Source organism: Aptenodytes forsteri, unplaced genomic scaffold (assembly GCF_000699145.1).
Source record: "Aptenodytes forsteri isolate BGI_AS27 unplaced genomic scaffold, ASM69914v1 Scaffold108, whole genome shotgun sequence".
NCBI classification, from domain to species: domain Eukaryota; kingdom Metazoa; phylum Chordata; class Aves; order Sphenisciformes; family Spheniscidae; genus Aptenodytes; species Aptenodytes forsteri.
The window spans coordinates 3,599,508-3,614,003 of record NW_008794448.1 but is presented as its reverse complement, the minus strand read 5'-3'; the positions used below and the strand labels follow the sequence as shown (position 1 = coordinate 3,614,003).

General features: G+C 38.3%; 1 protein-coding gene across 2 annotated transcripts in view; it reads left to right on the top strand.

Moving 5' to 3' along the window:
- Window positions 1-14,496, top strand: part of PRKD1 (protein kinase D1) — a 75,064-nt gene that overhangs the window by 29,938 nt on the left and 30,630 nt on the right. For both annotated transcript variants that reach the window (XM_009290350.2, XM_019474889.1), the window contains 2 exons: window positions 9,916-10,126; window positions 11,791-11,868. In XM_009290350.2, coding sequence (XP_009288625.1) covers window positions 9,916-10,126; window positions 11,791-11,868 — 289 coding nt within the window. The remainder of the gene's footprint in view (window positions 1-9,915; window positions 10,127-11,790; window positions 11,869-14,496) is intronic.

The window sequence follows — 14,496 nt, the reverse complement described above, 5'->3', positions numbered from 1 at the left end:
CATTCAACTCCTGCATCCAGATCGTTGATTGAACAGGACTGGCTCTAGAATTGAACCCTGAGGAACACCGCTGGTGACTGGTCGCCAGCCAGATGTAGCCCCATTCACTACAACCCTTTGAGCCCTGCTGTTCAGCCAGTTCTTTACCCAGCATACCATAAACCCGCTCATCTCACAGTTAGACAACTCGTCCAGAAGGATGCTGTGAGGGACAGTATCAAAAGCCTTACTAAAATCCAGAAAAACTACATCCACTGCCTTCCCTTCATCCACTAGGCAGGTGACCTTATCATAGAAAGATACCTAATTAGTTAAACAGGACTGTCTTTTTGTGAACCCATGTTGACTGTGCCTGATGATTGCATTATTCTTGAAATGCCTTTCAATAGTATGGAGTATAATCTTTTCCATAATTTTTCCAGGAACTGAGGTTAGACTAACAGGACTGTAGTTCCCTGGGTCTTCCCTCATGCCTTTTTTGTAGATTGGAATAACATTGGCTAGCTTCCAGTCAGGAGGGACCTCCCCAGACTCCCAAGACCTTTGGTAGAATATTACAGAGTTACTTATGTATTATCTTTGCTTTTTGAGGGAGAATGAGGAATTATTTAAATTTAAAAAGACTATTTACATATCACTGACAGAATACAAAGCACCAGGTGTTGCCTGCCTCTGTAGATTTGTTACATATATTTGCTCAAGCAGAGCTGGCTTGAGGCTTCTCAGCTATATACAGAAGAGTGATTTTGCAGAACTAGGACAGTAGAGTCACTGGGAGGGAATTGTCTTGAGTTGTAGACGGCCATTTTCTCTTCTTTCCCTTGTACCCAGCTCTTAATATAGCTGCTCTTTTCTCTTACTCTACTGAAATAAGGAGTCCTTGTTTCCCACGATGCAAAAATTCCCACTCTACGAAGCCTTCCTTTTCCACACTCGGATGGAAGACACATCTCCTTTTCCCAGTTCCAGTCCCTATAGTGCCTCGTATGCCTCCCCAACTCACTGGACTGGAAAAAAGGAGCCCTTGAGGGAAGGGTTAAAGAAGAGCTAGGGTGTTGCAGCTGAGAGCAGCTTCATGCCTTAAGCCAGTTGTAATTAGTAGGAGTCCTTTTCTAATGGCTAGAGTAGAGTTCACTAGACCGAAGATCCTCAGAGGCAAAATTAGTATTTCCTCCTGAAGAAAGACACTCAAGTTAACTCTGAATTAATACCACTCATAGTTATGTTCTACTCTTGTCACCCCCAAGTTATCCTGCCATGCTCCGGTGATGTACACTGCACGTTTCTCTCTGTCTTACAGGAACTTACTTTCAGTGTGCTCGTTTGTTTAATTTTGGGGAGTGCTCCTGGAAATCTAGACGTTATTTTAAAAAAAAAAAAGTGTAAAATATATGCTGTGAACTAAACCAATCCTAAGTAATGCTTACATTGATTTAGTGCCAGATTCACCAGGTGAATCTAGGGTCGTGCACTGAACAGAACTGAGAATCAAGAGCTCAGTGAATCTGACACTGAAGGTTAAATATTTAAATAGGAATTTAAGTTACTTCCACAATCTTTTAAGTTTTCTTGCTTTTGTACAATTATTTAAAATATTAAAACATATTAAAGGTAAAAAACAGCTCAACAAAAACTATTAAAAATGTAGTACCCTTTTTTCTTAAAGCATTGCATGTCTATGACATTCAAAGTCCTACTGAACCCTGAATTAAAACATTGTAGGATACAGAAAGTAAATTTGGAATGGCTTATCTCATACACTGCTGTGCCATAAAATAATAGTAGTCCCTGTACTAGCTGCCATGCACTAAATACTGTAGGACTGAATTTCTTGTGACTAATTCAAACTACATTAGAGCTTTTCTGGCCTAATTTGCCCAAATATGATTGTTTCAGAAGTTCATCACAGCTAGATGAGATCTAAAAGACAATCAAGCCAATTATTTTAAGTTAAAAGGTGTATATTTAGGAAAGCATTAAATATTGCATCAATTTTGCACCTAATATGTTCCAAATATCCAGGAAGATAGGTGGAAGAGAAAATGATAAACAGCTTAAGATGTACATGTTCTGAAATTTCATATGTGCCATGTCTGCTGATGTTTTTGAATGCAACTTGTTTGTGATCCCTTGGAGAGGTTTTATGGGTATTTGATTCTTCAGCTTGGAAGAGGAGAGAGGTTCGGGTTGTTCTTTGTCCTCAGGTAATTGCCATTTGTTCTTAAATCCCCTGTTTTGTTTTTAGGAAAGACATAGAATAATAATAGTTGTCAGCTTATGATCCTTCATATAAGTCACCATGGCTTAAACTGTGGACTTGTAGATGCTCTGCTACTGTGACAGTAGGAATTCTTTAGGAGTGTATGGTACATCTAAGCAAATGTACACTCAGGGCTAAGTTCTTGTAGTTTCTAAGTAGTAACACAAGGGTTTGCACATATTGAAAATACAAAAAAGTGGCAAACCCTGCAGCACACGTTTTACTTTCCTATAGCATCTCTGAAACATCATTCATGTTAGTGCTGGGTCTTCTAAAATGGTACAAGATCCCAAAGCGCGATTTGAATTTTGAGGATAGAGGCAATCAACACAACCTTTTATCTCCACTTACCTGGCCCATATGTGTTCAATGGTGCTTTCCCTTCTAATATATAAGCTTGTTTTCCTGCATTGGTAACATCCTACTGCCCCCAAACTTCCCTCTCTTTAGACAAGCCTCACCAAGCTGGTTTCTCTAGACAGTGGCTGTGGTTAAGCTCAAAGGCCTGCTGGTTATCCCTGATTTGGTAAGGATGGTATGGAGACAGTTACCTGGCCCATATGTGTTCAATGGTGCTTTCCCTTCTAATATATAAGCTTGTTTTCCTGCATTGGTAACATCCTACTGCCCCCAAACTTCCCTCTCTTTAGACAAGCCTCACCAAGCTGGTTTCTCTAGACAGTGGCTGTGGTTAAGCTCAAAGGCCTGCTGGTTATCCCTGATTTGGTAAGGATGGTATGGAGACAGTGTCAGATGGGACGCGTTTCTACACAGACATTGGGGGGGGGGGGGGGGGAGTGGGGGGGGGGGGGAAGGCAATATTGATATGTGATAAAGTGAACCAGAATTGTACAAAGATTCCCTGAAGGGTTTTGTCTTGAATTATAACTTGGCTATGCCACCTTTGTATGACGGTATGTGCCTTTTTTTTTTTTTTCTTTCCTGTTAGTTCTATGCAGGAGGCACAACTGAGCTGCTGAGTCTGGCTTATGATGTGGTCATTCTAGTAGTGCAAGAGACTTACATGAAAATAATTTATTACTTATTATTATAGTTAAAATTATGAAGCACATAATAGAAGATCAAACTAAACCTAATATTTTTGAAGGAACTTGCGTCTGTAAGATGCAGGAAAGAAGCTTTGTGCTATATAACCCCTATTATGCCTGCTGTCACTAGCATATCCTTTGTCAGCGAAGGACTTTTGTTTTGGGAAATCCCTGACTCTGACAAGTTAGTGTAGTCACAAAACGACTGCTGAAACCCAGTAATCTTCTCTTGTTACTTTACAAAATAAGGCATGTTACAGACAGAGCATTCAAACCACTGTTTGCTGGTATTGATGTCTGAGTGGAGGAACAGGGTACATAATAATTTCCATCTGTGGATAGTTTAATATTAACAGCTTGTACTGAAGTCAGTTCTTTGATGTGTTTACACATGTAACACTCAAGTGTTTTTCAGACCATAGTTATCTAACTGTGGTGCTTGTAGGATTAAATCATACACTTGACTTAAAGAGAAGAGTGCAAGAAGCCTCAAAAGACAACACAGTTGATTGCATTCTAAGTGTGGTATTTCAGTATATTTAACTGAAGATTTGTTTCCTTGAATTCACTTAATTAGTCATATAGTTTAATTTGTAAAAGAAAGTCAACATTTGCATTGCATTGAAAACATAGTAGTTCCTGTGGTTACATAAATATCTAGCACCTCATTTGACAGTGGCTTCTGTGAAGAAATTGTATATGATCATATTAAGGCTTTATCCTCTGCCTTCAATATAGGAAGGAAATGCGTGTTTCAACAAGTATGCTTCAACACTGAAAATGAAACTTCATGCGCACAGTTATTGCTGTTTGCTTTTTTTTAAATATACATCACTTTTCTCAGTTGTCCAAGTAAAAAAAAAAAACGGCTCATGATAGTTTTCTTCTTTTGTTAAGGCAAACATTTAAAAAATGTAGGAATACCTGTGTTGTTTTCAATTTAATATCTCAGTGTAAAGTACAGGAATAATGTCACAATACTTTTCAGATATTGAGCCTGCAAAAGGTTAGCACTTCTTTGTGAACAGTATTGAAAAATTATATATTTAGGAGAGTATAGGATGTGTAGCTTGTTCTCTTCTGAGTGAATTTTACTGACTTGAATGCTAGTTTCTGCAAGCATGATTTAAAATAAGATGATCAAATCTCAAAATTGAAGTATTTCTTTTCTGACTCTTCCAGAACATGAAGCTCCAGTAAAGTTTTGTCAGATTCTCTGGGACATTTTTAGTGGGACTGTTGAAACCTTTTAAAAGAAGTCAGGCAAACAGCAGTCTGTTTTATGCTTTAGGCTAGCCTGTGCAGCTGGATTGCAGGGCTGTTCCTTGTCGTTGTTCCCAAGAGGCCAACTCTGCATCCAGGCAGTCAGCTTTTATTGCTTCCCATTAGTCCCTTCAGCATCTCCCTAAAGTTTCTTTGATTTCTGTGCCTGGGAGGGATAGAAGTGGTGTTAGAAGACAGTCAGACTCACCCAGGTGATGAGAACAGCTGAATCCATTGGCAGGGAATCAGTATTTATTTCAGTTTCTTAATTGTATTTTGCAATGGATTTGGACAAGGTAAAAATACAGACAGAGGGATCTCCTGCTGAGGGATTTTACCTTTGGGGTAGCAGTTATATGGAGGACTGCCTCCTTCCTGCAGTGACAGGGTTCTGCACAATGACTTTGTACTTCTGGCTACTGTAGACAAACCTTCTGTGTCCTTGAATAGCTTTTAACAAAGCTCACCAGATAAACCATGAGTAGCTTCAGTATATTCCAAAAGTTCAAAGAATTTGAACAAGAAGGAAGGGCAAGGCATCAGCTAGTAAGAGTCATGCAGAATGCCCCATGTTGGGGAAAAGCTTGGCACCTCTCCCTTCTTGGAATTAAAAACTTTTTTCAAAATAAAAGACTACGCAGACACTGGATTCTATTAGATAGTCTCATAGTTTTAAGGCATAATTGAATTGGTGTCACTGGCTTGGTTGGACATCCATACAGTTAAATATCTGCACATGTTTCTTCGTGTTTGTTGTCACTTGGAAAATCATATTCTGAGCTGTTAAAGTATAGATTACCTTGCTGGGATGGTTGTTCTAAAGGACTGTTTAGTGTTTGGAGCCATGCAGGCTGTTAGTTTCCATGGTGTAATCCAGTTAAGCAATCATTTCCTGGGAAGTTTCCAGATTTGCTGAGTCAGTAGTCTGGCTGACTACCAGGAAAAACTAATTTATCTTTCTAACAAACCAGGCATACTGTCCGAAGAAGAAGGTGCTTTGTGGAAGAGATTCTTGCTTTTGCAGTGAAAATAGGATAGTTCCTGGTTTCCTTTTCTTTCATGGGCTTTAAATTGTGACATCTGTCTGATGCTGGGGGTGCTGGAAGTTAAAGTTGAGGGATATTGACAGGAGTTCTGGAAGATATTGGGAGCTTCTCGCTCGTCATTGACAAGAGGGAGGAGGTACTCCTCCTCCTAATCAGTCAGTCATCAGAGGGATGTGGAGTGATGCTCTGGCTGCTGCTGCCATGAGTTCTCTGTCACCAGCTTCCCTTCCGTCGCTACTTCTGAGCAGGAGCTGAGGGTTGCATTGGCTCCGGCTGGAAGAGGGAAGGAGTGCGAGTCCATCATATCAGGCCTGGGCGTGCAGGAGAGAGATCAGATCTGTGACTGATGATGTCTTTTCTAGTATGGGAAAAGGTGAAACTCAGCTTTACCTCTTACTTGATTTGAAGACACTGTAAATTTAAGAATTGCTGGTGTGTTACACAGTGTGCTACACTGCTATTGTGTAGCAGCCCAGTGCTTGCAGAATGGCAAAGAAAAGCTGAAATACTTTTTCTGTAAATTGGACTGTAAATAGAAAAAGCTGATAGATATTGCCTACAAAGAATTTTTTAGAGTGAGTTTAGGGCTACATGTTTAGTTTCACTCGTTTTGAGGTGAAGGTGGTGAAATTGTTGTGTTCATTTGTTATTGAGCTTGTTATGCATTCTCAGTATATTATTTTTAACAGAAATATAAGCAGTGGTTTGAATATTAAAATCACGTTAAAAAATTAAAGTCGGGACCAGCCTTGAAGGCTGACATCCTGCAATTGGTCTTCCAATGTTTTCTTTCGTTTAGTATCCATTACCGCTTGGACTGTAGAGAACACTTCTAAGTTACTAGCAGAAATGTAGTTAATTGCCATTCTCTAACATTACTCGGCAGCCATGTGAAGTGAGACTTGAAGTAAATCCTTCAAAAATTATAACTGTGCATTGACCAATACAAATTTCGAGAAACAAGTTTAGTAAACAGGACAAAAGCTTTATCAATGGGAACTTGGTATTTGATCAGAGTTGATGGTATGACAAGTGACTGTTGCAGAGTTATCTTTCAGAAAGGATTGGCTCAGTGTAGAGCATCTAGAATTCACTTTTTGTCCAACCTGATGTTTTCTCAGTACCATCCAGAAGCATATACTAGCACATTAAAACTGAAAAACTTGCCATCAAACTGAAAAAGCAAAAAATATAGCAAATAATTTGTCCCACACTCGTACTGTACCACACCTGAGATTTGATCAGACATCATCTAGGCAGCACATCTCAGCGGTCAGAGCCAAAGCTGTAGGGAAGCCTGTCTCCCTCTGTTAATCATATAAGTGCCTAAGATTAGTCTCAGTACACTTCAGCAACACTACTGAAGTTTCTAAAACCTGCAAGGCATTCGGTGAGAAAAACTGGGCCAAACCAGCTTTCTAAAATCCTTTGGGCATGAGGTTAACTAGATGTAAGTAATTTGGACTTTTAAAAAGCTTTTAGCAGTATTCAGTTGCCAAAATAATTTTTGATTTCGCAATAATTTGGAAAATGAAGGCAAATAATGATAATAGAAAGTAGGTTTAGTTTAAATTATATTAGACAGGGTTCTAAGAGAGATCGTAACATTACGAGATACTTGGATCACTTGTACTTCAGACAAGAGTAAGGTTGTCAAGAAATAGCTCTAGTGGTAAGAACAGTAAACTGAAATATTAGTTTGTTGCAGTGACATAATGAAAGCAAACAGTAGAACTCTTTCCTCTTAGAAATTCCTACTCCTTTTCAGTTAAAGTACATTTTAAGAGAATAGTATCACTACATGTGAAAAGTCCACCAAATGTCCATATTCAAGACAAAGACAGCAAAGTGTTGTGACTAATGCCTTGCAGGTAGTGATTAGAATTAAGGCAAACCATTAAAGAATTACTTTATTCAAAAAGAAAATACTTAAACTGTAGTATGTCACATGTATAACTGTTCTTGTTGTGAGCACTGAAGAGCAAGTTCAGAGCTAGGTATCTGACCGTAGCATAGGGTTGAGGATGTAACTTGTAAGGCCCTGCACTAAGACTGAAGTAGCGTCAGTCTGGGCCAAAACTGTCCCTATTCTACACACAAGACTGAGAAGAGGGCATCGCTATTTCTGGCTCCTCTTGTGAGCTTTGTCCTGTCCACAAGTACTGAGGGCTGTCATTCGCAGGTAGTTTGCACAAGCTGAGCAATGCAGTTTGTGCTCTATATGTGGGCTCCTTCTTACTTCCTGCTGGGCTTCTGTCCTCCCTTTCAAAGTCCCGCTCATGTTGACTTCATAAGGCTTAATGCAATCTGCCTTGGAAATATTAGGCAAACAATATTGCTAACTAACAAATATTAAATAAATTTACTCATAAACTGAGACTAGTTTGGGGTTTTTTCATACGCATAAGTGCTTTACAGAGCATGAAGATCTAAAACTCAAGAAGTAGACACATAATATCAAAGTGTGTACTCATATTTTTTCCGCTATTAATTGTGATAAAGAAAAGACAGATGCTTTTTTATACTTGTTTCAATCTAGTTTGTTTATGGTGACCATATGTACCTGTCTCATACAATGTATTTTGCATATTTTTCCTTGACTTGACAGGACTGCATTTATACAATGGATAAGCATGTGATGTTGACATTGTTGTCAATTAGCAGGGTAGCTCTAATGTTCAGCAAATCTATTGCATATGCTTCTTTGGAAAGACAGATAGTTCTACAATATAACCAAAAGAATTAATCTTCACAGTGAGAAGCCTATCTGAACTTTGGAAGGAAGAAACTTTTTTTTCCCCATGGCAAATACGCTGTGAAGGCAAAGCCCAGAACTCCTTAGGTTCTTCTGCCATCAAAATGACTTTCAAATTCCTCTGTACTCCAAGATTCTCAGACAGAAGCATACAGAAATGTATTTTTATATTTTGGTGACCAGGAAATAATAATCAATCAGCCTTCTCAGATGAAGAATTTCCTATAACATTATTAGTTTGAAACAAAACAGTTTTTCAAGTTAGGCCAATCTGAAGTTTCAGCTACTACAACTTTTTGAACAGTGCAGGCTCACTGGGAATGCCTCATTTTCTAGCCTTCAGTTATCAGATTATTTGCAGATGACGTTAAGAAGATGCTGAGTTTTAAATGATCAAGCTGCATCTTGTCACTTTTTTTTTTTCCCTCCTTTCCATGTTAACTGTGGGTGTAGTTTGGTTGTTTCTCAAGGGCAATTCTTAGGATAAGGCGGTTTTCTGGGTCAGTTGTTTTCTGAGGTAATTACCATATTTAGATCTAAGTTAATTTAGTAGAGAAAATAAGGTAACTCATTTCTTTCAGGAATTCTTTTGATTCCATACCTTAGACTGTGTGTCTCACTTCATACATATTTTTATATATGTATTTAAAAACCTATTGTGATCTATTGTGCATAAGCTAAGTGTGGTAAGGTTAGCGATAGCAAAACCTATAAATAAAGGGGGTGGAAAATACTAATCTGTTCTCTATCAAAAACCTGCATGCACGTAGAATAAGGTAATAATTTTCTTAATGTTTATACAAAAAATACAGCCTTTCAAAGTTACCTTTGAAATATTTCATTTCCATGTTAACTGTGGGTGTAGTTTGGTTGTTTCTCAAGGGCAATTCTTAGGATAAGGCGGTTTTCTGGGTCAGTTGTTTTCTGAGGTAATTACCATATTTAGATCTAAGTTAATTTAGTAGAGAAAATAAGGTAACTCATTTCTTTCAGGAATTCTTTTGATTCCATACCTTAGACTGTGTGTCTCACTTCATACATATTTTTATATATGTATTTAAAAACCTATTGTGATCTATTGTGCATAAGCTAAGTGTGGTAAGGTTAGCGATAGCAAAACCTATAAATAAAGGGGGTGGAAAATACTAATCTGTTCTCTATCAAAAACCTGCATGCACGTAGAATAAGGTAATAATTTTCTTAATGTTTATACAAAAAATACAGCCTTTCAAAGTTTTCTGAGAATTTTTTTGTTAATATTTGAATTTTGATTTAAAAAATTTTTTTTTAAATAACAAACTCTTTCAGTCACAATGTGAAATGTATGATAGTAGTGTTGGCAAAGATATTGTTTGATAGCATTCAAATTTTTCAAACGTAGTCTGAGAGGGGTATGTTGCATGTTCTATTAGTGTTTAAAAGCACTTACGTCACTTTTTATGACATGACAGTCTTCTTGAGGTGAGTGACTGTGAATATGATATTCTTTTAAAAATCAATACATCGTGATTATTTCAAATGTTCTTTTTATGTATTTCACAGCAAAAGACACCGTCCGAATCATTCACTGGGCGAGAGAAGAGATCAAATTCACAGTCCTACATTGGACGACCTATTCAGCTAGACAAGATCTTACTGTCCAAGGTTAAAGTGCCTCACACTTTTGTCATCCACTCTTACACACGGCCAACAGTTTGCCAGTACTGTAAGAAGCTTCTCAAAGGGCTTTTTAGACAGGGTTTGCAGTGCAAAGGTAAGTAAATGCCCTTTAGGAACATAAAAGCTAAGCATAATAAAATTAGTAAATTAGCATTTGAGTAGTTATTATGTAGCCTTACTCATGATTTCCTCACTAAACTGTCTAGGTGTAGGCACATGTACAATTACATTGGATTAAGCTGGAGTCAAAATTACAGTAATTGCTGTTCTGCAGGAGCTGGCTGCATGGCTGTTCATTCTTACCATGCAGTGTATCTGCAGTAGCTCGCATCTTTTTTATTCAGGTGTAAATTATCTTGTATTTGGCACTAGGTGAGTGTGTGCTCACAGGCAGTTAGAGCAGAATAGATAACACAAAAGACTGTTTTCTCATCTTCATTGTTTTCAATCTACAAAGTCTTATGCTTGAATTGAAGCATGTGCCTGAGTCCCAGCAGTTCAGGGGTTTGGGGGAGTTGTAATGGAAATAAAATAAGATGAGCTTATATGAGCATTTAAAACCACATTTTTTCAATGTGACTAATGTGCTCTTAAGTCTTATGGTGTTGTACCTTAGTAGGTGCCAAAGTGAATCAAGCCCCCTGGATTGTAGCCTAGATTACTGGCTTACCTTAACCAACTAGAGTGCCCATAAATACAAAGCATTGTGCGTACTATGGTGTTAGATAACGTTGGCTAACAGAGCCTTAAAATCACCTTCCATTAAAATAAACAATAACTATCATAGAATTAATCAGTATACTTTATGTTGCTTCTTTGAACTAACACCCTGCAAAAATTCAAAGTCGCGTTCATATAACTTATGATGTGATTTAACTAAAGCAAAATCTCTATGAAGACATCACCTGATTCAGTTCATTTTGAATCCCAGTGACATAAGCAAATATTAACCTGATTTTTTAGAAAAATGTTTACCTACAGTTTGGCACTGCTGTACCTCAGTTGGTTTTTGGATCAATCTGAAGTTAAATAATTACAAGGATATAGACAACCTTAGTATATTCCTTCCTTCCTGACTCTTTGCTTTTCCAGGTGTGTTAATAAGTTACAGCTCCTAGTTTAAGTAAAATGTGTTCATAAGCCAAAAGAAAACAGTTAAGATGACATGTAATAAAGTGCTACTTACACATATGAAAAAAGTAAAGGCAGAGTGAAATAAAAATATCTGGAAAATAAGGAAGGTATTGAAGGAACCCTCCACTGAAGGCTGTCTAGAGGTTGCTTTGAGATGTAAAGAACAAATACTTTCTCATTTATAATTGTTGGCTAGGGTTCTGCTGTTTCAATTTTCAGTCATCAGTATTTGGTACGTAGTCAATCTCTTAAGCTGCAGTGGATATACTGCAGCCCAATCTGCTTCTTTCACTGGAAGAGCAGCTCTGGCTTTGCAGCCAAGCACTCGGGTCTCCCCATCGCTCCCCTAGATGAGTTGAGCACGCACTTCGGCTGCAGCTAGTGCCAACTGCCCTCGGTAATGCTTTCCTTTCCCCTCAAGGAAACACACTTCTAGCGTCTTCCTCCTGTCCCTTCCACTGGCAGGTGGCATGCAGCCAGGCTAACGAACACTCTCTGGACACATTAACTTTGTATTAGTGAAATGGTAGGGCTTGACGTTTATAGGCTGGATAGCAGGAAAAAATATAATTGTGTCACAGAAAAAGAGAAATAATTTCACTGTATCCCCTTTTTTCTTAACAGACTGTAGGTTCAACTGTCACAAACGCTGTGCTCCTAAAGTGCCAAATAACTGCCTGGGGGAAGTTGCCATTAATGGAGGTAAGTTGCCTTAACAATTGTTTCTGTCATTGTTTAAACCATCAGTTAAATGAAAGAGAAATGTAAAACTGTGACGTGTACAAAGACACGTTTTTCCATTGCTTGGGAGTGGCCTTTCCTCCGCAATATTTCTGTTGTATGTCAAAGTTGAAGTGTGGGAGGAACCCTATGAGTGACTCATACACCATCAGCTTGGAGTGTGTGTCCTCCAAATAGGTGGCACTGAGAAACAGGCTCAGCTGTGCCACAGAGGTGGTGTCAGCAGCAAAACGGCCGGGTGATCATGACCTGTTGAATGCAGAATGCCAAAGTAAAGCAAAAAGCCACATGCATGAGAAGTTGGCATTCACCTGTCAGATACAAGCACAAAATTGCTTTTTAATCTGGGGGGAAAAAAAGTGTTTGTTTTAGGATAATCTTCCTGGAAGGAAAAGTATACCTGGAAGAACTGGGAAGGCCCTCCAGGAAAAAATTCCACTGCTTACTGCTGGTGTGAAACTAATCGTATCAGTTGCCAGAAATAAAGGCTTGAATATCTGCCGATTGTCCCATACATGTACTGTCGGTTTTGTGTCAAGTATAGGAATGTATGGGTAGGCTTGACAGACGGTACTGGAGAAAAAAAGGGTGGTTGTAGATGAGTTGTTGATTGCCTTGAAAATGTCACTTTTCTATGTGATAAAAGAATAAGAAGTGTGGTGAAGCGTTCAGTTTCTAATGCATAATACCATGTTAAGTTGTCAGCATAAACCGCTTCTGAGGTTAATAAAGTATTGCCTTATTAGGCATCCTTTTGCAAACTTTAAATCGGTGATCTACTTTATTGAGGAGATATCAAGAATTTCCAAAATTAGGAATGTTAACTAGTATTTTTCATAGTATTTCTCATAGTAGCCTGACTGTATTACTACAAAGTTTTTTTGTTTAATGGCAATTAGTGTAGGCAAAAATATTTCAGATGCTGAGTATCCAACTTGAAACATGATAAGGTGCATGATTTTCTGGAAGGTTGATGTTACACTCCTACTGCATGTCCTCTCTGATGCACCTCAAACTCGACTCTTGGAGTCACTATTATTATTATTTTTTAAAAATCTTTACACCATTTATACCTCATTTAACCATTAACCATCCCATAACAACTATTTCTTCAGGAGTGCAAGTAACAATGCTTATGGAAGTTTATGGCATGGTTTTCAAATCCAAGAGCTAAACATACACCATGATATGTTAATTCCATTGATAACAGTATAGAGTTTTCCCTGAGATTGGCAGTCAGAGAAAGTAACTAAATCTGCTTATAAATGATGAACTTTCCTGCGTAGGTGCAGTTTTAGAGAGGAGTGCAAAACAGGATTGATCAAAAGTGCTAAGAGAAGACAGGAAGGCAAGCCTTGTTCCTGGACAGCTGGACTAAATGAACAAAATTTACATTTGTTTCTGAATGACTCCCTTGAAGTTCCCTCTTTCCATCTGAGGCAGCTGTATTTCATCCTTCCAACACACCCTCGTTGCCCCCTCCCTGCCTTTGCCCCACAAGCAACGCACTACTTTTGTTGACTTGCCTCCTACACATGAATTTGATGCCAGGCTGATGGGAAGGGATGGTTTGTTTGAGGAAGAGCTGAGTGAGGAAAGCTTGTGCAAAGCCACTTGGGATGAGAACATGTACTCCAGGCTTACTCTAAGTATACTTTCTGAAGCTCTCCATCTTAAAATTTATAGAATTTGGCTTTTCCCCACCAAATAATACCCATAGTATGGTACCCATAGCATCAAAGTAGAACTCTTAATTGTGCGTCCTAAATGACTGATATAAGGTCCTTAGGATTATCAAAGGCAATTCCATCCTGGTATCTCATTTCTATTTTTACAGTAATTTTGGTTCACATTATTTTTCAAACTTAATAAATAAAATACAGTATCTGTCACTCTGTCCATCTGCTGTGTGATACATCTTCCCCAAAATAGTAAGTGAAGGAAGAGCTGAAGCAATAAAATTCCAAGTACGGTCTCATTAATAAACACGTTATATACTAAATGTGGGAGGTTATTTTTAACTGATTGTGGGTTTATTAAAAATAGAGATAAAAAAGTGTTGTGGGAATAGCAAAGAGAGAGCCTTGCACTGTAAAGTGTCATTCATGACTGGATGACTGTTTCTGCTAGAGATGAAGTATAATGTGTCTCTTAATCACACATCAGTAATGTCTCCAAATATTTTAAGACTACTGTACATGGAAACAAACCTTTCAGCTGTGCACTTCCAATTTGAGTGAAATGCCATCAATTCAAAATGTTTTGCTGTCAACAGTTCAGTGTGCTTTTTCTTTTGGGGCATCGTCTACATTGACTGTCAAGAACCTTCCTCCACACAATTAGGCAAAAGTTTCTCGCCTTTCAGCTGTGCACTTCCAATTTGAGTGAAATGCCATCAATTCAAAATGTTTTGCTGTCAACAGTTCAGTGTGCTTTTTCTTTTGGGGCATCGTCTACATTGACTGTCAAGAACCTTCCTCCACACAATTAGGCAAAAGTTTCTCGGTGAGAATATTTATTGTAGAATCATAGAATAGTTTGGGTTGGAAGGGACCTCTAAAGGTCATCTAGTCCAACACCCCTGCTGTA